This window comes from Aotus nancymaae, unplaced genomic scaffold (genome assembly GCF_030222135.1).
Source record: "Aotus nancymaae isolate 86718 unplaced genomic scaffold, 86718_ANA_hifiasm-v0.15.2.pri h1tg000108l, whole genome shotgun sequence".
Lineage (NCBI taxonomy): Eukaryota > Metazoa > Chordata > Mammalia > Primates > Aotidae > Aotus > Aotus nancymaae.
In genome coordinates, this window is record NW_026988523.1 from 29,934,871 (window position 1) to 29,956,397 (window position 21,527).

General features: G+C 44.5%; 1 protein-coding gene across 2 annotated transcripts; it reads left to right on the plus strand.

Annotated features, from left to right (window-relative positions):
* Positions 1–4,676: 4,676 nt before the first annotated feature.
* Positions 4,677–19,915, plus strand: MRPS21 (mitochondrial ribosomal protein S21). 2 transcript variants are annotated; one of them, XM_012462576.3, is made up of 3 exons: positions 4,677–4,748; positions 5,150–5,262; positions 19,620–19,915. In XM_012462576.3, the coding sequence occupies exons 2-3, from the start codon at positions 5,180–5,182 to the stop codon at positions 19,798–19,800; spliced, it is 264 nt and encodes an 87-aa protein (XP_012317999.1). In that variant the 5' UTR covers positions 4,677–4,748; positions 5,150–5,179; the 3' UTR covers positions 19,801–19,915. The 2 variants fall into 2 exon arrangements, with proteins under 2 accessions (XP_012317999.1, XP_012318000.1); XM_012462577.3 differs by lacking the exon at positions 4,677–4,748 and adding an exon at positions 4,767–4,930.
* The last annotated feature ends 1,612 nt before the right edge of the window (positions 19,916–21,527 follow it).

The following is a 21,527-nucleotide window of genomic DNA, read 5'->3' on the forward strand; positions in this document are numbered from 1 at the left end:
GCCCCACTTCAACCTACTCCAGTGTGGGTGTTCCCCTAGGCTCAGGCCTTGGCCCTTTTCTCCGATTACATTCTTTCGTGGCTTTAATTATTGCTTCAACCTAGAAAACTGCTACAGCTTTATCTCTAATCCCAACCTTTCCCCTGAGATGGTATACTGAGTGTTTAAATTTCTGTTGGACAGTTTTATTTACATATTGCTGATGCGTAAACATTATTGAAACTTTCAGTGTTTTAGAGCCAAGATATGCCTCTTGGCTGGTGCAGTGGCTCACACCTGTAATCCCACGCCCGAAGCAGGTGGATCGCTTGAGGTCAGGAGTTCAAGACCAGCCTGGCCAACATGGTGAAACCCCATCTCTACTAAATATACAAAAATTAGGTAGGTGTGGTGGTGCAATCTCTAATCCCAGCTACTCAGGAGGCTGATGCATGAGAATTGCTTGAACCCAGAAGGCAGAGGTGTCAGTGAGCCAAGATTCGCCACTACCTGGGTGACAGAGTAAGACTCCCTCTCAAAAAAAATAAATGTCTCTTGTATATCCAGTTCAACTCAACCTCCTCATTTGATACACAAAGAAACTTAGCAGCCTTGTCCAGGCCAACACAATGTGTGGAACGGAACTTGGTTTCCAGTCTGGTGTGTTTTCCAGCAATCACCAATCAAATTATTCTTTCCTGTAAACATGTCCTTCTGCTACCACTTTTTTCTTTCTTTTTTTCTTTTTTTTGAGACAGAGTCTCACCATGTCTGGGCTGGAGTGCCATGACACGATCTTGGCTCACTGCAACCTCTGCCTCCCAGGTTCAAACGATTCTCCTGCCTCGGCCTCCTGCGTAGCTGGATTACACGCACCTGCCACCATGCCCAGCTATTTTTTGTATTTATAGTAGAGGCAGGTTTCACCATGTTGGCCAGGCTGGTCTCAAACTCCTGACCTCAAGTGGTCCACCTGTCTTGGCTTCCAAAGTGCTGGGATTACAGGCATGAGCCACCACGCCCAGCCAGGTACCACTTTTTACAGTCTCCTCTTCTGTTAGTGCTACCTGTGGTATCACTAGGTACCATAGTTTTTTTTTTATCTGGATAACTAGGCTTAAAACTTGGTGCCATCTGGTCACCAAATCTTTTTTATTCTTTATTTGGAGTATCTCTTAAAATTCATTTCTTCCTATCTGTTCCATTGCCACCACTCTGATCTAGACTTCACTGTACCAATATAGTCTCTCTCACCTCTAATCCCTTCCCACTGATAACCAAGTTAATTTTCCTAGAACAGTGATTTGCATATCATTCCCTATTCATCTTTGTCAATGGCTCCCCAATGCTTTGAGAAGAAAGTCCAAAATCTTTAGTCACAGTCTCTATTTTTCCTTGTGCTCCCCCACGATTCCTCTGTTGCAGTTTTTTTTTTTTTTTTTTTTTTTTTACTCCTGAACACTACAACTTTTTGCCCTTAAGGTCTTCATGCTGTTCACCTTGCCCAAACTTTCCAGTTTCTGTTATCTAAACCCTGCCCCCTTTCAATGACTAACTCAAGTCAATCTCTATCATTCTTTCTGTTAAACATGATATATACACTCAGTCTTTGGCCCTTTACTCCATTAAATGGAATCATGTACATAAAACACCTAGTGCAGGGTTTAGGGCCAGGTGGGGTAATCGCAGCACTTTGGGAGACCAGCCTGGGCAACATGGTGAAACTAGTAAAAAAACAAAAAATTAGTCTCTACTAAAAATACAAAAAATTAGCTGGGTGTGGTGGCATGTGCCTGTAATCCCAGCTACTTGGGAGGCTGAGGCAGAAGGATCACCTGAGCCCAGGAGGTCCAGGCTGCAGTGAGCTATGATTGTACCACTGCATTCTAGCCCAGAAAAACAAACAAAAACAAAAAACACTCACCTAGTACAGGGTTTAGCATACAGTAGCCTCTCAAAAATGTTACTGATGCAATGGTAGTGGTTAACAGAACTTACTAACATTAGTGTCACTAAAGTTAGTATACAACCCCCAACTGCTAAATTTGACTGGCTTTTAAAAAATGTTCCTCTCTCCCTTCCTTTCTCTCAAAGTATCTTCATTTTTTTTTTCCTGAGATGGAGTCTCACTCTGTTGCCAGGCTAGAGTGGCTAGAGTGCAGTGGTGCGACCTCAGCTCACTGCAACCTCTGCCCCCTGGGTTCAAGTGATTCTCCTGCCTCAGCCTCCCAAGTAGCTGGGATTACAGGAGCCAGCCACCACACCCAGCTAATTTTTGTATTTTTAGTAGAGATGGGGTTTTATCATGTTGGCCAGGATGGTCTTGATCTCTTGACCTTGTGATTCACCTGCCTTGGTCTCCCAAACTGCCGAGATTACAGGCATGAGCCACCATGCCCGGCTCTGTATCTTCGTATTTTATTCTATTCGATTCCCAGGACAAATTTTGTGAGAAGTTACAGGGCAAAATCAGTCCCACTTTAAAGATGAAGAAATAGAGTGAGTCGGCACGGGCCAGACAGTAAATATTTTGGGATTTGTAAGCTTTATGCTTCTATTGCAACTACCCAAGTTGGCCATTGTAACCCAAAGCAGCCAAACATAACACATAGACAAATAAGCATGATTGTAGTTCAATAGTCTTTTTTTTTTTTGAGACGGAATTTCGCTCTTGTTACCCAGGCTGAAGTGCAATGGCACGATCTCGGCTCACTGCAACCTCTGCCTCCTGGGTTCAGGCAATTCTCCTGCCTCAGCCTCCTGAGTAGCTGGGATTACAGGCATGCGCCACTATGCCCAGCCAATTTTTTGTATTTTTAGTAGAGACAGGGTTTCACCATGTTGACCAGGCTGGTCTCAATCTCTTGACCTCGTGATCCACCCGCCTCGGCCTCCCAAAATGCTGGGATTACAGGCGTGAGCCACCGCGCCCGGCTCAATAGTCTTATTTACAAAATGGTGGAGCAGGATTTGATCTGCAGGCAGTAGTCTCCAGACCCCTGGTGTTAAATGACTTCTTCAAGGTCATATGCCTGATGAGTGTTAGAATTGGGATAGAATCCAGATCTCCCAAGTTTGAAGCCAGTGCCTTTCACCACATTATGTGGTGGCATATTTTATTTATTTATTTATTATTTTCTGAGACAGAGTTTTGCTCTTCTTGCCCAGGCTGGAGAGCAATGGTGTGATCCTGGCTCACTGCAACCTCTGCCTCCGAGGTTCAAGTGATTCTCCTGCCTCAGCCTCCCAAGTAGCTGGGATTACAGGCATGTGCCACCACACATGGTTAATTTTTGTATTTTCAGTGGAGATGGAGGTTTCACCATGTTGGCCAGGCTGGTCTTGAACTCCTGACCTCAGGTGATCCACCCGCCTTGGCCTTCCAAAGTGCTAGGATTACAGGCATAAGTCACTGTGCCCAGCCCTCTTTATTTATTTATTTTTATTTAATTTTTTGAGACAGGGTCTCACTCTATTGCTCAGGCCAGAGTGCAGTGGTGTAATCACAGCTTGCCGCAGCCTTGCCCTCCCAGGCTCAGGTAATTTTCCCCCCTCAGCCTCCCAAGTAGCTGGGACTATATAGGCCATGCCACCACGCCTGGCTGATTTCTTTATTTTTTGTAGAGATGGAGTTTTGCTATATTGCCTGTTCTCAAACTCCTGGGATCAGGTGATCTACCTGCTTTGGCCTCCCAAAGTGCTGAGATTACAGGCATGAGCCACTGCACCTGGTCCACATAATTTATTTTGTATTTTTTATATACTATTTTGTTTTGGTATTTATCTTTTATGTCTATATAATGTCTCCTAGTGGTCCAGAAAGCACTAGAGTGGTATCAACAATTATCTGACACATAGTAGGCATTCAGTGAAAATTTGTTGACAAGCATAATAATGTCCCAATCTAGTTCTATTTCGTTACTTTGGACCTGGTTTACTCTGAGGTGGGCTTAAGTTTTTGTGTGAGTTATTAGCATAACTGATGAGGATGCACGTGTGTGTGTGTTCTCTCTAAAGGAGTTTCATTTTCCCACAGCCATTACAGCTGAACTTATGTGAATAACCATAAATGGATATGTACAGGTAGCATACAAATAAGAGAACGAGTGTCTCCACAGTGAAGAAGAAATTTAAAAGGAGATATTTCCAGTAAGTCTCGCTAGCACGCAAAAGGCATAGAAGCTGACATAATTTTTTATTCTAAACCCTGCAGGTGTTTCCTGTATCTTTATTTAGTGATTTAACTTTATGTAGTTAAATGAGTGGGAAGATGATACAGGAAACTCACAGTATGTTCATTTCGTTTCTTTTCCTTAGCACTTGGGCAGATGACGGGTATGAATCTGTTTTTCGTCCGGAGAGCAGATCTAGACTCTGTCCTTTCCGAAGAGAAAACAAGAAGCATCCTCAGGAAGCGCCTACTTCTTTCATTTTCCATCTAGAGAGAGAAATAGCTCAAATATTTATCAAGGGTTTCGGAGGATTAAGGAGTATGAATTTGGGCTGACCTTCTCAGAGGCCCAAGGACTTTGACTCCATGAGAGGGCGAGAAATCTGTTTCGGGGGAATTTAAGTCAACGAGTATTTTGCTTTGTGAGGTGTAGAGTCCAGCCCCGGGACAAGAGACAGTCAAGCGAGGCCACAAAGGACGTTGCCATGGTTTCCACGCACGTTTTCTCCGTCAGCCTGTTTCTTCGCGCTGCGCTACATGCCGTAGTTTCCGCTTCCGGTAGCGAGAAGCCGGGTCGGCTAGGTTCTGAGCACGCCAGGTGAGGAGTTGGGCGGCGTTAGGGAAAGGAAGGCGGGCTTTTGTTCCTTTTTCCAAAAACCAACAAAGAATTATTTCCCAACTCCTAACCCAAGCCCTTTTGGAGCTGTGTGCGGTTGTTGGGACCCAGTGGCGTCTCCTTGTCGCTCCTGTCCTTCCCTTTCCTGGCGATGCGTCTTTGTGGTAACGCCCCGCTACCATCTCTTTTCTTCCCTAGGCAAGGGTTTAGATTGGCAATCAGAATGAGAGATAACTATTCGCGTCTACTTTCTAGGTTGACTTCCGTGTGCTCCATCTCGCACGTCCCTGAGCACTTTGCATTTACAGATCCTAAGTAAGCCGCGCGGTATTATGTTGCGTTTCTCTTTCTACTTTTTTCGTCCTTTCTCTATCATCCTTTAGGCTTTGGAGTGAAGACTTAAATCCAAGGTCATGGCAAGACATCTGAAGTTCATCGCAAGGACTGTGATGGTACAGGACGGGAACGTGGAAGGCGCATACAGGACCCTAAACAGGTAACTGTTAAGGGCCCAGAATCATGCCTGGACACTCTGGGAAGTGCAGTGCTTTTTCTCTCCCTTCCCCTTTCGTTGATGGTTCTCAAAGCAGTGCCAGCTCAGGTGTTCACCGTCTCTTAAAACGACTCAGCCCCTTGGTTTATTATCTTAAAAATGAAGTTCTGGCCGGGCGCGGTGGCTTACGCCTGTAATCCCAGCACTTTGGGAGGCCGAGGCGAGTGGATCACCTGAGGTTGGGAGTTCGAGACCAGCCTGGCCAATGTGGAGAAACCCTGTCTCTACTAAAAATACAAAAATTTTTACAGGCTTAGTGGCGCGTGCCTGTAATTCCAACTACTCGGGAGGCTGAGGCAGGAGAATCGCTTGAACCCGGGAGACAGAAGTTGCAGTGAGCCGAGATCGCGCCACTGCACTCCAGCCTGGGCGACTGAGACTGTCTCAAAAAAAAAAAAACAAAAAAAAAGTTCTTTCTCAAACCTAACTGAATAGAATCACCGCCTTCCAGCCGGGCCCCCCAACCCTGCTTTTTAAAAACCTCAGTTTTCTGAGTAGTTCGGTCTACCAGCGCTTGCCACCACTGCAGTTAATTTTTGTATTTTCTGTACGGAGGGAGTCTCGCCATGTTGCCCAAGTGTAATTACTCCTTTTATGAGGAACCTGAACTCTTTCAAAAACTTAAAGAAGAGCCCAAAGGGAAAATCAAGATGTGCAGTTACTAGGAAGCAGGAACATAGTATGAGAAGTAGAAAGCTGAAGGAATGATTGGTGTGGGACAAAGCCAAAGGAAAAGGTGAATTCAGATTGGGATCCTGGAGAAGCAGGCAAAAGATGGGAAAGCTGGCTGGGTGCCATGACTCACACCTGTAATCCTAGCACTTTAGGAGGCCTAGAGGGGAGGACTGCTTGTTGCCAAGAGTTCAAGACCAACCTGGTAAACATAGACCTCATTTCTTAAAAACTTAAAAGAAAAGGAAAAACAGAGAGATGGGAAAGCTTACAATTTTTGAGGAAAAATACAGCATAAGGAAAGAGACGTAAATGGAAACGAGCTAGCTGGGATGGAGGAACTTTATTGAAAAGTTTTGAATGCCAGGCTAAGAGATGTAGAACAGTCCTCGTAATATTTCGCCACTCATTTCTCAAACAAAAAGTTCTTAGCCTTCCCTTCTCACCAGTTGTGTGGATTTTGACTTTCTGGTTTGACTCGTCATTTTCTTTCCCCAGTGTGAAGTAACATTTGGAGAAACAAACACTTGTTGAATTACCAAGGAATTGTAAGGCAGGGGCTCCTGTAGTCCCAGCTACTCCAGAAGCTGAGGCAGGAGGATTGCTTGAGCCCAGGAGTTCAAGACTGTAGTGTGAGTGCACTCTTGTTGTGCCTGTGAATAAGCACTGCACTCTAATCTAGGTAGCATAGGGAGACCATGTCTCTAAAAATAAAAATAAAAATAAAAATGTAGGAAAGATATCGCATGGGCTGTCTTAAGGCCTTTAATGCGGTAGGTTTATTTCACAAGTAAGAATAGATCAGAATTATCTTTATTGGATTATGCAATTACTGAATGGTAGAGAGGAGCAGAGGAGTCTAAAGCACATCTTTTTAGTGCAGTGTTCTTTAATAATAGATTATTTACTAGTCTTACTAGAAATGGAGGGACTTAGGGTAATTCATTTTCCAATTTAAAATCCTTATCTTCCCATTTCAACAAGTGTACCTTTAAAAAAAAAAATAATCCTCATCTGATTCGGTTTAAGTATTGGTAAAGTTCTTGAGGACTGAGAGGGCAAAGGAAAGGGAACCTAGTCCTTAGCAAGGCAGAGTGTTCTAGGTGTACAGAGCCAGATGGCAGAAGACCACAGTCAGTGAGGACAAAAATGATGTCAGAAGCTGTGTAAATGAAAAGCAGTTGCAGACTCAGAATGGTTTGTCTTTTAAAAGGATCTGATCTGGCCGGGCGCGATGACTCACGCCTGTAATCCCAGACTTTGGGAGGCCGAGGCGGGTGGATCACGAGGTCAAGAGATCGAGACCATCCTGGTCAACATGGTGAAACCCTGTCTCTACTAAAAATACAAAAAATTAGCTGGGCACGGTGGCTTGTGCCTGTAATCCCAGCTACTCAGGAGGCTGAGGCAGGAGAATTGCCTGAACCCAGGAGGCGGAGGTTGCAGTGAGCCGAGATCGTGCCATTGCATTCCAGCCTGGGTAACAAAGAGCGAAACAACTCCGTCTCAAAAAAAAAAAAAAAAAAAAAAAAGGTATCTGATCTTAGGGCCGGCATGGTGGCTCACGCCTGTTAATCCCAGCACTTGGGGAGGCCAAGGCGGGTGGATCACCTGAGGTCAGGAGTTCAGGACCAGCCTGGCCAATAGGGTGAAACCCTGTCTCTACTAAAAATACAAAATTAGCAGGGCATGGTTCAGCTTGTAATCCCAGCTACTTGAGAGACTGAGGCAGGAGAATCACTTGAACCTGGGAATCAGAGGCTACCACAGTGAACCAGAATCAAGCCACTGCATTCCAGTCTGGACCACAGAGTAAAACTCTCAAAAACAAAACAAAGCTGGTCTGGGGTCAGCCCCATCCCCTCATTCTATGTGCATAACAGTCATATCCTAGGGATGGAGCTACTTCCTCTACACTGTCACTTATGCTGAGAGTAAAGATAATCAAGTACCAGGTTGTAAGGTATCCTATTTCATTTTTCTCTATTTTCTCCTCATTCCCAACTCCTATTTGAGACCTTGTGGTGGCATGTCTGTGAGAGGTATGTGATGTCTAATGACCTTTCTCTGCCCCTATCTTGGAAGTACAAAATGAACGTCCTTTTTTTTTTAAGATGGAGTTTTATTCTTGTTGCCCAGGCTGGAGTGTAATGGCGAGATCTCGGCTCACCGAAACCTCTGCCTCCCGGGTTCAAGCATTTCTCCTGCCAAAGTAGCTGGGATTACAGACATGTGCCACCACGCCAGGCTAATTTTGTATTTTTAGTAGAGACAGGATTTCTCCATGTGGGTCAGGCTGGTCTCAAACTTCTGACCTCAGGTGATCCGCCTGCCTCAGCCTTCTAAAGTGCTGGGATTACAGGCATGAGCCACTGCGCCCGGCCTAAAATGAACATCTTATAGGTAACATCCAGACCCTGTAGTTAGTTAGCTAGTGAGATGACATGTTCAATTTGGGAAGAGGAATGTCTAACATATACCTTCACTCTTTTTTTTTCTGACTTCTCCCTGTAAATCTTTTTTCTGTATGATTTATTTTGGTACATTTAGATGGGTCTTCTGGCCATGGTTGTTGAGATGTTTACGTTATTGAAAGATAGCAAAAGATAGCTGTCACTTAATGGTAAAACAAATTTCCAAAAGACTCAGTTTTAGTTCCCCATTCCTAAAGTGTAGATATGTTGTTTTTAGAAAAGCAAGAATGTTGTTTTTAAAAAAGTAGCTATTTTGTGGCCGGACGCAGCAGCTCACACCTGTAATCCCAGCACTTTGGGAGGCCGAGACAGGTGGTGCACCTGAGATCAGGAGTTCAAGACCAGCCTGGCCAACATGGCGAAGCCCTGTCTCTGCTAAAAATACAAAAATTAGCTGGGCGTGGTGGCTGGTGCCTGTAATCTGAGCTACTTGGGAGGCTGAGGTAGGAGAACAGCTTGAACTTGAACCTGGGAGGTGGAAGTTGCAGTGAACCGAGATCGAGCCATTGCACTCCAGCCTGGGTAACAAGAACGAGACTCCGTCTCAAAAAATAAATAAAATAAAATAGGAGCTATTTTGACAAAGAACAAAAAATTTGTGGTACAGCATTATTTATAAAACCACTTCTTTTTTTTTTTTTTTTGAGGTGGAGTCTCGCTCTTTTGCCAGGCTGGAGTGCAGTGGTGCAATCTCAGCTCACTGCCAACCTCCACCTCCCAGGTTCAAGCAATTCTCCTGCTTCAGCCTCCTGAGTAGCTGGGACTACAGGTGCATGCCACCACGTCCAGCTAACTTTTTGTATTTTTAGTAGAAACGGGGTTTCACCATGTTATCCAGGATGGTCTCAATGTCTTGACTTCACAATCCACCTGCCTCAGCCTCCCAAAGTGCTGGAATTACAGGCATGAGCCACTGTGCTGGGCCAAACTACTTCTTACAGTTGTATCAAGAGAGTAGAATGTGGCCAGGCGAGGTGGCTCACGCCTATAATTCCAGCACTTTGGGAGGCCGAGGTGGGCAGATCACGAGGTCAGGAGTTCGAGACCAGCCTGGCCAAAGAGCGAAATCCTGTCCCCATTAAAAATACAAAAAGTAGCCTGGTGTGGTGGCACATGCCTATAGTCCCAGCTCCTCAGGAGGCTGAGGCAGGAGAATCACTTGAACCCAGGAGGCGGAGGTTGCAGTGAGCCAAGATAGCGCTGTTGCACTCCAGCATGGGTGACAGAGTGAGATCCTGTCTTAAAAAAAAAAAAAAAAAAAAGAGTAGCAGCTGGGCGTGGTGCCTCACACACCTGTAATCTCAGCACTTTGGGAGGTGGAGGCAGATGAATCACTTGAGGCCAGCAGTTCAAGACCAGCCTGCCAACATGGCGAAACCCCATCTTTACTAAAAATACAAAAATTAGCCATGCATGGTGGTACACATCTATAATCCTGGCTACTTGGGATTCGCTTAAACCTGGGAGGTGGAGGTTGCAGTGAGCCAAGATCTCGCCATTGCACTCCAGCCTGGGCAACAGAGTGAGACCCTGTCTCAAAAAAAAAAACATGGTTTGTAGCCTTCTTAAAGACAGAAAGCTATGCTTTTGCATTTGTATATCTCTTGGATTTACCAAAATGTCTGGCACATCCAAAGCTCTCATTAAATGTCTACTTAATGTTCCATTATTTTGTTTTATTTTTTTTCTTGAGAAGGAGTTTCCCTCATGTTTCCCAGGATGGAATGCAATGGTGTGATCTCCGCTCACTGCAACCTCTGCCTCCTGGGTTTAAGCAATTCTCTTGCCTCAGCCTCCCAAGTAGCTGGGATTACAGGCATGAGTCATCATGCCCTGCTAATTTTTTTTTTTTTAGTAGAGACGAGGTTTCTCCATGTTGGTTAGGCTGGTCTCAAACTCCCGACCTCAGGTGGTTCACCCCTCTTGGCCTCCCAAAGTGCTGGGATTACAGGTGTGAGCCACTACATCTGGCCGTTATGTTCCGTTATCTTTTTTGTCACTTTTTAATTTAATGTTTGTCAAACTTTTTTGTTAACACCAGAGGAGAGTGAATGAACTATAGAGGTTCTGCTACTATAGTAGCAGAACCTTTGCTTATAAGTAAACATGGAATTTCTTTGAACTCTCCCTAAATTAAAATTTAACATGAACTTATTCATTGCCATTGCATCTGTTTTATGACTAGCACCCCTACTCCCTCGAGTTAAAATTGGTGCTCCAGGTAGATGCATCAAATTTGTCCAGAAACTCTTGTATCCCTTGGCATTCTGTTAAGTACCCTAGTTAACAAGCACTGTATTGGCTGGGCATAGTGGCTCACACCTGTAATCCCAGCACTTTAGGAGGCCGAGGCTGGCGGATCACAAGGTCAGGAGATTGAGACCATCTTGGCCAACATGATGAAACCCTGTCTGTACTAAAAATACAAAAACCAGCCGAGCATAGTAGTGGCACCTATAGTCCCAGCTACTAAGGAGGCTGAGGCAGGAGAATCACTTGAACTTGGGAGGTGGAGGTTGCAGTGAGCCGAGATCGCGCCACTGCACTCCAGCCTGGTGACAGAACCAGACTCCATCTCAAAAAAAAAAAAAAAAGCACAGTATTACCTGTCTTCAGGGCTTAAAACACAAAAGGAGTAGGTTTTCGGGGAGAAAAAAGCAATTTATGTTGCTTAAAAGAATTAGAAGAGGAGTGGTTAGAAAAATGAAGAAGTTCAAGTCCCACAGACTTTGAGCCTGACAGGAGATGATCTCTTTTAGGCTTCCTTGTGAATTTGGAAGATTGGAACTTCATGTCTGGGATTGTCTAGGAAACCAGTGCAAGAAGTGCATTGGTTGAAAGGAGCTAGCTTGAGGAATGTATTATGGTAGTGATTTTTATAATCTTTGGGAAAGATACTTATTTTGTCATTTTAGATTCAATCTTTAGAATGCTACATTTTTTTTTTTTTTTTGTCTTGGAGTGTTGGATATATGTCCCATAAATTGTAGTATAGCTTCAGGGGGAAAAAGTGAATAAATATTTTGCTCTTAGAATAATTTTCTAGGCAAGGACTTTTAAGCTTGCACATGTGAGCAGACCGATTTTGGAGTGATCCAATCTTCTGTTTTCCTGCTGCCTCTTAAGCACATTTTCTGACTGATGCACCTATCTATTTCTTCTCTTCTGCTTTTCCCAAGTGTCCTCTTTCTAGCCACCTTTTCTGTATATCCCTCTCACACTCCAGGCCTCTCCTGATGTCTTTCTGCTTTCTCATAGTTGGTAGTTTAAAAATAAGTTACTTGTTCTGTGGTCTAATTACAACAACAGGTAGGAGAGCAAATGAGTCTAGAGGGAGGTGGTTAAAGCTTTACCATGTTTGGACTACAGAGGGAGTCTTGCAAAGGAAACTGCCTATGTGTCTGCCCAGTGAGGCCACCACAAAATGCCTGTTATGTAACCAGGGGCCCTCATTGGTGCCGGGGGATGAGGAGGTGGAGAGTGGGGGTGCTAGGAAACCCTGCATGACTGGCTGGCCTCCAAGCAAAGAAAGGCAAGCACACTGGAAGCATGCCCGGTTGACTCCTTTTACTCCTGGTGGGCGACCTTCTAGGTCCATTGAGTCCTTCTACATACACGTCTGTCCTGACGTAGGCTGGCTACACTGACATGTGAGTCTGCCACCCGCAACTCCCCCCTCCAGGCAGCTTGGCTCCTTTTACATAATCATTTGAATTTCACTAAAACTGGCAGCTGGTTTCTCCTTCAGTATTAGGTTGCCAGGCGCCCGAACTCCAGGCTGATCTGTTTACTCTAAAGCTCTTGATGTGCTAGTCCTTGAACTACTTTTGGAAGCAGAAGCATCATTAGTAACACCCCCTCTATTCTTGTGTTTTACAAAGCTCTTCTTGCATCCTTTTCTATTAAAGATGAAGTTGAGTAGATACCTCTACTGTAGGGACTCTGGAACATTTGAAGATAATCTCTGCTTTTTTTAGGATGACTAGAATGTGCCAGGTAAGGGAGGGAATCCTCAGCTGGCATCTTGGAATTTATTTGGTCTGTGTTTCGGAAGTAAGTAGAATATCCAGAGAATGCCATTTACCAACCCCCATCATTCTTTCTTTTCCCTTCACCATTCTTATGGTCTTTTGTTACTCTTCTTCCTTATGTTGCCCTTTTGCCTGTCAGTACAGGCATTTCCTTGCTAAGATGATCACCTTTGTTTTAGAAGCCTTCTGCAGCTCCAGTAGGGTGCCTGAATATGTATTTCAACCCTTTTCTCCTCTTGCAGTGTTGTTTCATCCTACTTTTAAACTGTGTTTGTCATTCTGATAGGTTCCTCTTCTAGATCATATTTATTCAGGGTCTCTGTCCTTTTTATATTCTCTCAAATCCAGTCTCCTTATACTTTTTACATTATATATCCAATCTTTTTCTTTCAGGGGCTTTTTTCTTTTTCTTTTTTTTTTTTTTTTTTTTGTATTTTCTCCAATATACTACTTTCTAGTTCAGAAAACTACAGTATTAAACACAGGTCTCGGCAGAAATAAATGTTTACATGATTAGATCATTCTCTTCCTCCAGTGTTCCATATCAGCTTCCATTTCCTCTTTACTCTGAAGAGTCTAGCCCAGCTCTTCTCTCCCTCTTTTTCCCATGGATACTGCAAGTTTGTCTTCTGATCCTGGTGGTTTTTGTTTGAGAAGGAGAATACTATTAAGGAGCACATTACTCAATTCCATGTGGTTCAGGAATTTAAAAAATTCTTTTTTTTAAGAAAAAAATTATATATATCTAGACAAAAAAAATTATATATAAAGAGCACGTTACTAAATACCTGAATTCTGCTTATAGTTCCATTTTGTGATCTTGGGCAGGTCAACCTCTCTGAACTTCAGTTTCCTAATCTATAAAAAGAGGACATGGGTCAGGTGTGGTGGCTCACGCCTGTAATCCCAGCACTTTGGGAGGCCGAGGCAGGCAGATCACGAGGTCAGGAAATTGAGACCGCCCTGGCCAACGTGGTGAAACCTCGTCTCTACTAAAATACAAAAAAAATTAGCCTGGCATGGTGGTGCGTGCCTGTAATCCCAGCTACTTGGGAGGCTGAGGCAGGGGAATCACTTGAACACAAGAGGCAGAGGTTGCAGTGAGCCAAGATTGCACCAGTGCACACTGTCCTGGTGACAGAGCAAGACTCCATCTCAAAAAGAAAGAAAAAGGACATGATTAGCTTAAGCAAATCATAGGAATATAGTTAGGCTCATGGATGTAAAAATGCTATCTAAACTCTAATGTGTCATTGTAGTAAAGGTCATACTATTGAGGCTTTCTGAGCTATTATCTCCAAGAACTGTATATATTGTAAGGTCACTTAATCCCTTGCGCTAAGGACATTTATTAGTCATCTAGAGGACTCATTTTTGGCATTCATTTCTTAGTATTTGCTTCCTGGCCAACATGGTAAAATCACATCTCTACTAAAAATACAAAAATTAGGCCATGCACAGTGGCTTATGCCTGTAATCCCAGCACTTTGGGAGGCTGAGATGGGCAGATAACCTGAGATCAGGAGTTCAAGACCAGCGTGGCCAACATGGAGAAACCCCATCTTTAAAAATAAATAAATAATAAAAATACAAAAATTAGCCGGGCATTGTGGCGCATGTTTGTAGTCCCAGCTACTTGGGAAGCTGAGGCAGGAGAATCACTTGAACCTGGGAGGTGGAGGTTGCAGTGAGCTGAGATTGCACCACTGCACTCCACCCTGGGCAACAGAGTGAGACTCCGGCTCAAAAACAAAACAAAAAAAAAGAAAAGAAAACCAAATAGGATCTCACTTGCCCAGGCAGGAGTGCAGTGCCACAGTCATGGCTCACTGCAGTCTCAAACTCCCGGGCTAAAGCAATTCTCCCACCTCAGCCTCCCAAGTAGCTGGGATTGCAGGTGTGTGTGCGCCACCATGCCTGACTAATTTTTTATTTTTTGTAGAGATGGGGGTCTCACTATGTTGCTCAGGCTAATCTTGAATTCCTGGGCTCGAGCGATCCTCCCAGCTCAGCCTCCCAAAGATCTGGGATTACAAGCTTGAGCCACCACGGTCAGCCAGCAATCCATTGTTTTAGCAAGGTTTCCAGATGACTATTGCCTGTTAAAGTTTGGTTTCACCTGAACTAGTTTACGGATGTGATAAAAATTGATTTGGGTCTTTGAGGAACAAGTAGGATTTTGTCAGGAAGAAAAAGAATGATATTCCAAGTAAAGGGAACGTCATGAACAAAGAAAAAACAAGTATGTAGAATGCTTGGAGAACTGCACATACTTAAGTGGGACTAGATCATAGGCATTATAGGGCAGGTGTTTTGTTTTGTTTTTTTGTTTTTTGAGATGAAGTCTCCATCTTTCACCCAGGCTAGAGTGCAGTGGCTTTATTTCAGCTCACCGCAACCTCCAACTTCCAGGTTCAAGCGATTCTCCTGCCTCAGCCTCCCAAGTAGCTGGGATTACAGGTGGGCACAGCTAATTTTTATATTTTAGTAGAGACAGAGTTTGACCATATTGGCCAGGCTGGTCTTGAACTCCTGACCTCAAGTGATCAGTAGGGCAGGTTATTAAAGATAAAGATGTATGGAGTGCAACTGTTCAGGCTTTGAGCTTAGACTAGTAGTTCCAAAATCTGTCTGTACATTGGCGTCACCTGGGAAACGTAAAAACCTGCTCATGTCCTTTCCCCTCTTCTTTGTGATTTAACTGAACTGGGGTGTGGCCCAGGGTTTAGAATGTTTGAAAGATCCTTGGGTGATTCTAATGTGCAGATGATTCTGGGAACTTCAGTGGCTTAGGCCATTCTGTACATTAGGAGGGATTTTTTAGCACCAGAATGACATGATCTGATTTATGTTTTAGGACAATAACTGGTGTAGGAAAAGAGAATGGAAATAGGGCAACCTACTTATTCACATTTCAGATAAGTTGTTCTTTAGGATCCCTTCACAACCACTTTCTTGTTCTCAAGTCCAGGTTTAATGCTTCCTGTGAGTTTCTTTGTTTTTGTTTTTGTGTTTTTTGAGACAGAGTCTCTGTTGCCCAGGCTGGAGTGCAGTGGCACAATCTCGGCTCACTTCAGCCTCCACCCCCTGGGTTCAAGGGATTCTTCTGCTTTGGCCTCCTGAGTAGCTGAGACTATAGGCACCCACCACCATGCATGACTAATTTTTGTATTTTTAGTAGAGGTGGAGTTTCACCATGTTGGCCAGGCTTGTCTTGAATTCCTGACCTCAAGTGATCCGCCTGCCTCAGTCTCCCAAAGTGCTGGGTTAACAGGTGTGAGCCACAATGCCCGGCCCTCTCCTGTGAGTTTCTATAGCAGTGTTTCCCTTATCTTTGCACCTGTCACACTCTGTTGTAATTCTTGTATCATATTGTAGAATAAACTTAGGGTTGAAACAACAAATTTGATTTTATGTAGGTTTTAAGCAGTTGGAAATACCTCTAAGATAAGATAATGAGCTAGAGATGAGGATTTAGGAGTCAGTAGTATTTGGGTCAGTTGTTCTCAATCATGGCTTTACATTAGAATTACCTGGGAAACTTAAAAACATTCCCAGTGCATGGCTCAGCTCTTGACCAAGTAAATCATATCTCTGAGGAGGGAGGTAGCAAGGCATCAGTACCTTTTAAAAATTCTTTAGGACATGATTCCATTGTATGTCAGGGTTGAGGTCCGTTGGCAGAGGTTAAGGAAATCATGTGGAACCAAAAAGGAGGAAGTTTACAGTCAGAACTGGGAGAGATACCAACATTTAAAGTAAATTCAGGAAGAAAGCCAGGGAAGGAAACCCTTTGTAGACTAGGATACTGAGTCTTTTGGTGTTCAGTGCTCTGCTTCTCTATTGTAAGACTCTAGTTTGTTTTGTTTTTTGAGACAGAGTCTCACTCTGTCACCCAGGCTGGAGTGCAGTGGTGTGATCTCGGCTCACTGCAACCTCCGCCTCCTGGGTTCAAGCAATTTTCATGACTCAGCCTCCTGAGTAGCTAGGATTATAGGCGCACACCACCACACCAGGCTAATTTTTGTATTTTTAGTAGAGACGGGGTTTTGCCATCTTGCTCAGGTTGGTCTTAAACTCAAGGGATCAGCTTGCCTCAGCCTCCCAAAGTGCTGGGATTACAGGCGTGAGCCACCACACCTGGCTTGTAAGACTCTAGTTTTTTGTTTTTTGTTTTTTTTATTATTTTTTTTTAGATGGTGGTTCCACTGGGTCTCGAACCCAGGACCTTCTGCGTGTAAAGCAGATGTGATAACCGAGATTCTAGTTTTATATCTACTTCTGGATACGTGACTTACGGGCATGACTATATTTCCAACAGAACTTATATTAATCTGCATCTGCTTCTGGGAGATTGCACCAATTCCTTTTCCCCTCATCTGCCATCCACTAAAACCTAAACAAACTGATCTTTACAAATATTCTCTGGTAGCCTATAAATCATTCTCTGTACCCCTTCTAGTTAAAATAGTCATGTCTCAACTTTCTTATCTCCAGTTGCAGTTATGACTGACTTTTTGCATGTCATGAAAGGACAGGGTAGGCAAGAATGGGGCCGTGTACACAATGCCAGGAATAGGGGCAGCAGCAAAGGTGCCACCAGACTCCTCAAGACCAGCTGATAAAGGGTTGAGAGAGAAAGACAAATTGCACATTGGAGCAAGAGCTCTCAGGTGTGTAGGGATTAGGTGAGTTATAGAACAAGCTCCAGTGTCTTGGCTCAGTGAGAACAGAGAGGAGAGTTTGAGTTAGGGGAGTTACCAATCCAACATGAAAAGCTGCATTGCAAGGAATTGGATGGGCAGGAAAGAGATTGAGCTTAATTTAATGGACACTTACTAAATTGATATTAATAAAACATGATTTCTGCCTTCAGCCATTTTCAGTCTAATGAGGGAGACATTTGTACAGTGCAATGACAGAATGAAATAATCACTAAAAAGGTGTAGAATAAAATTAATTATTTTATATGATTAAGAAGATGGGAGGCTGGAGGTGGTGGCTCATGCCTATAATCACAGCACTTTGGGAGGCTGAGATAGGAGGATTGTTTGAGGCCAGGAATTCAAGATCAGCCTGGAGAACATAGCAAGATACCATCCCTACAAAAAATAAAAAAAAACTAGCTGGGTGGTACATGCCTGTAGTTCTAGCCACTTGGTGGCTATGGCAGGAGGATCCCTTGAGCCTGGGGGGTTGACGCTGCAGTGAGCTATGATCATGCCACTGCACTCCTGCCTGGGCAACAAAATGAGAACCTGTCTAAAAAAAAACAAAGGCCAGGTGCAGTGGCTCATGTCTGGAATCCTATCACTTTGGGAGGCTGAGGTAGGCAGATCACTTGAGCTCAGGACTTCAAGACCAGCCTGGGCAACATGGCAAAACCCCATCTCTACTAAAAAAGTACAAAAAATTAGCTGGGTGAGGTGGCACACACCTGTAGTCCCAGCTACTCAGGAGGCTGAGGTGGGAAGATTGCTTGAGCCCTGGAGGTGAAGGCTGCAATTAGCTATGACAGCACCACTGCACTCCAGCCTGGGTGACATAGCAATACCCTGTCTCAACAGCAACAAAAAATTAGGCTGGACACAGTGGCTCATGCCTGTAATCCCATAACTTTGGGAGGCTGAGGCGGGCAGATCATGAGGTCAGGAGTTTGAGACCAGCCTGGCCAATGTGGTGAAACCCTGTCTCTACTGAAAATATAAAAATTAGCCGGGCATGGTGGCATGCACCTGTAATTCCATCTACTTGGGGAGGCTAAGGCAAAAGAATCGCATGAACCCGGGAGGCTGAGGGTTGCAGTGAGCCAAGATCGCACCACTGCATTCCAGCCTGGGTGACAAAGTGAGACTCTGTCTCAAAAAACAACAAAAAAAATTTTTTTAAAGAAGATGGGAAAACTTTGTGGAGAGATAGCACGTGGGCTTGGCATCAAAATTAGAAAAATTTCAGAATCTTGGCAGCTGGGAAGTAGGGGTTGCATTTGAGGCTGAAGAATCAGCATGAATATTAAAATGTTTAGAGAGTAGGCTGGGCGCAGTGGCTCATGCTAATCCCAGCACTTTGGGAGGCCAAGGTGGGTGGACCACCTGAGGTCAGGAGTATGAGACCAGCCTGGCCACCATAGTGAAACTCTTTCTACTAAAAGTACACAAATTAGCTGGGCTTGGTGGCGCATGGCTGTAATCCCAGCTACTCGGGAGGCTAAGGCAGGAGAATCGCTTGAACCTGGGAGGCAGAGGTTGCAGTGAGCTCAGATCATGCCACTGAACTCCAGCCTGGGCAACAGAGCAAGACTCGTGTCTCCCAAAAAAAAAAAAGAGTAGTCAACAAAAGCACTGTGGTTAGAGCATGTGGTAAACTGGAAAAATGATGGGCGAGGCTGTTATTTTAATGCTGCCATTGGTATTACTGGTGTGATAAGGGCCACCTCTTTCCCTGTATTTAGGGGGCCCCAGAGATTTCTCAGACCTACAACTTCAACTGTATCAGTTCTTTTCTTTTTTTCTTTTCTCTTTTTTTTTGAGACGGAGTCTTGCTCTGTCACCAGGCTGGAGTGAAGTGGCGTGATCTCAGCTCACTACAACCTCTGCCTCCCAGGTTCAAGCGATTCTACTGCCTCAGCCTCCTGAGTAGCTGGGATTACAGGCATGTGCCACCACACCTGGCTAATTTTTGTATTTTTAGTAGAGGTGGGTTTTTGCCATGTTTGTCAGGCTGGTCTTGAGCTCCTGACCTTAAGTGATCTGCTCACCTCAGCCTCCCAGAGTGCTGGGTTTACAGGCATGAGCCACTGCCCCCAGCCTCTAATTTTTTATTTTTATTTTTTGTAGAAACAGGGAAAATGTTGCCTAGGTTGGTCTCAAACTCCTGGGCTCAAACAGTCTGCTCGCCTTGGCCTCCCAAAGTGGTGGGATTATAGGCATGAGCCTCTGTGCCTGAACCACAGATTCTTCTTGAGGCCTCTGTAAGTAGGCGGTTAATGCTCTGTTGCCACCATTTCCCGCTGTATTATTTATAAATATCAATTGTTTGGCCAATTGACTTCTGACTATTTGTGAAACTGGAAATGAATAATAATGATGCCAAATGTCTAACCTCATTGCTTGCCATTATACAGAATCCTCACTATGGATGGGCTCATTGAGGACATTAAGCGTCGGCGGTATTATGAGAAGCCATGCCGCCGGCGACAGAGGGAAAGCTATGAAAAGTGCCGGCGGATCTACAATATGGAAATGGCTCGCAAGATCAACTTCCTGATGCGAAAGAATCGGGCAGATCCATGGCAGGGCTGCTGAGGCCCGTGGATGGGACACCCAGTGTGAAACCCTCGTCCAGTTTAGTCTCCATCTCTTTTCTTTGTATGATCCCATTTCCTATTACCATTCTCTACAATAAACTCAGTGACATGTTTGCAAGGCCTCCACATATAGAAACAATCCCATTAGTCGGCAGTGGGCCCTTTCTTTTATTACGTGAAAGAAGAAACTGAGCCCGAAAGTAGGCCAGGAGTAGAATGGTGTTTGCCAGGGACTGGAGGAGTGGGCAGTTAGGAGTTATTGTTTAATAGGTACAGAGTTTCAGTTTGGGAAGATGAAAAAGTTTAGGAGATGATGGCCAGGCACAGTGGCTCACTCCTGTTATCCCAGCACTTCGGGAGGCTGAGGAGGGCAGATCACTTGAGCCTTGGAGTTCGAGACCAGCCTGGCCAACATGGTGAAACCCTGTCTCTACTAAAAATAAAAATAAAGTCGGGCGCGGTGGCTCAAGCCTGTAATCCCAGCATTTTGGGAGGCCGAGGCGGGTGGATCACAAGGTCAAGAGATCGAGACCATCCTGACCAACATGGAGAAACCTCATCTCTACTAAAAATACAAAAATTGGCCAGGCGTGGTGGCGCATGCCTGTAATCCCAGCTACTCAGGAGGCTGAGGCAGGAGAATTGCCTGAACCCAAGAGGCGGAGGTTGTGGTGAGCCGAGATCACACCATTGCACTCCAGCCAGGGTAACGAGTGAAACTCCGTCTCAAAAAAATAAATAAATAAATAAAATAAAGCCGGGCACGGTGGCTCAAGCCTGTAATCCCAGCACTTTGGGAGGCCAAGGGGGGTGGATCACGAGGTCAAGAGATCGAGACCATCCTGGTCAACATGGTGAAACCCCGTCTCTACTAAAAATACAAAAAATTAGCTGGGCATAGTGGCGCGTGCCTGTAATCCCAGCTACTCAGGAGGCTGAGGCAGAATTGCCTCAACCCAGGAGGCGGAGGTTGCGGTGAGCCAAGATCGCGCCATTGTACTCCAGCCTGGGTAATGAGCGAAACTGCGTCTCAAAAAAATAAATAAATAAAAAAAATTAGCCAAGTGTGGTACATGCCTGTAGTCCCAGCTACTTGGGAGGCTGAGGCAGGAGAATCACTTGAACAGGGGAGGTGGAGGTTGCAATGAGCCACTGCACTCCAGCCTGGGTGACAGAGTGAGACTCAAAAAAAAGAGATGGATGGTGATGGTGCCACTGAACTGTACATTTAAATGGTTAAGATGGTAAATTTTATGTTTTACTACAATAAAAATCTTTTTGAAAGTCTAGGAGAAATTTCCTGGCTCTTTCCTGGAAATTCCTGTATTTGAAACCCCGCTCCTAGTGGACCTGGGAAGATGGAGTTTCACTCTTGTTGCCCATGCTGGAATACAATGGTGTGATCTTGGCTCACTGCAACCTCCACCTCCCTGGTTCAAGCGATTCTCCTGCCTCAGCCTCCTGAGTAGCTGGGAGTACAGGAGAAAAATGCCTATGCATGCAATTGCTGGATTTATAGTAAAAAGAGAGTGGGAGAAACAGATTTTTAAGACTGTCAAATTACTTTCTCAAGTGGCTGTACCATTTTACCTTTTCTTCAACAATGTATAAGTGATCCAGTTTTTCCACCCTTTCTTCAGTATTTGGCATTGCCACTATGTTTTTGCTCTAGCCATTCTAATAGGTGTATAGAAATAACTTACTGTATTTGTAATTTGCTTCTGC

Coding starts and splice junctions, on each gene's coding strand:
- MRPS21 (XM_012462576.3), top strand. CDS start 5,180: ATGGCAAGACATCTGAAGTTCATCGCAAGGACTGTGATGGTACAGGAC. Junction 5,263..19,619: donor GCATACAGGACCCTAAACAG/GTAACTGTTAAG, acceptor GCCATTATACAG/AATCCTCACTATGGATGGGC.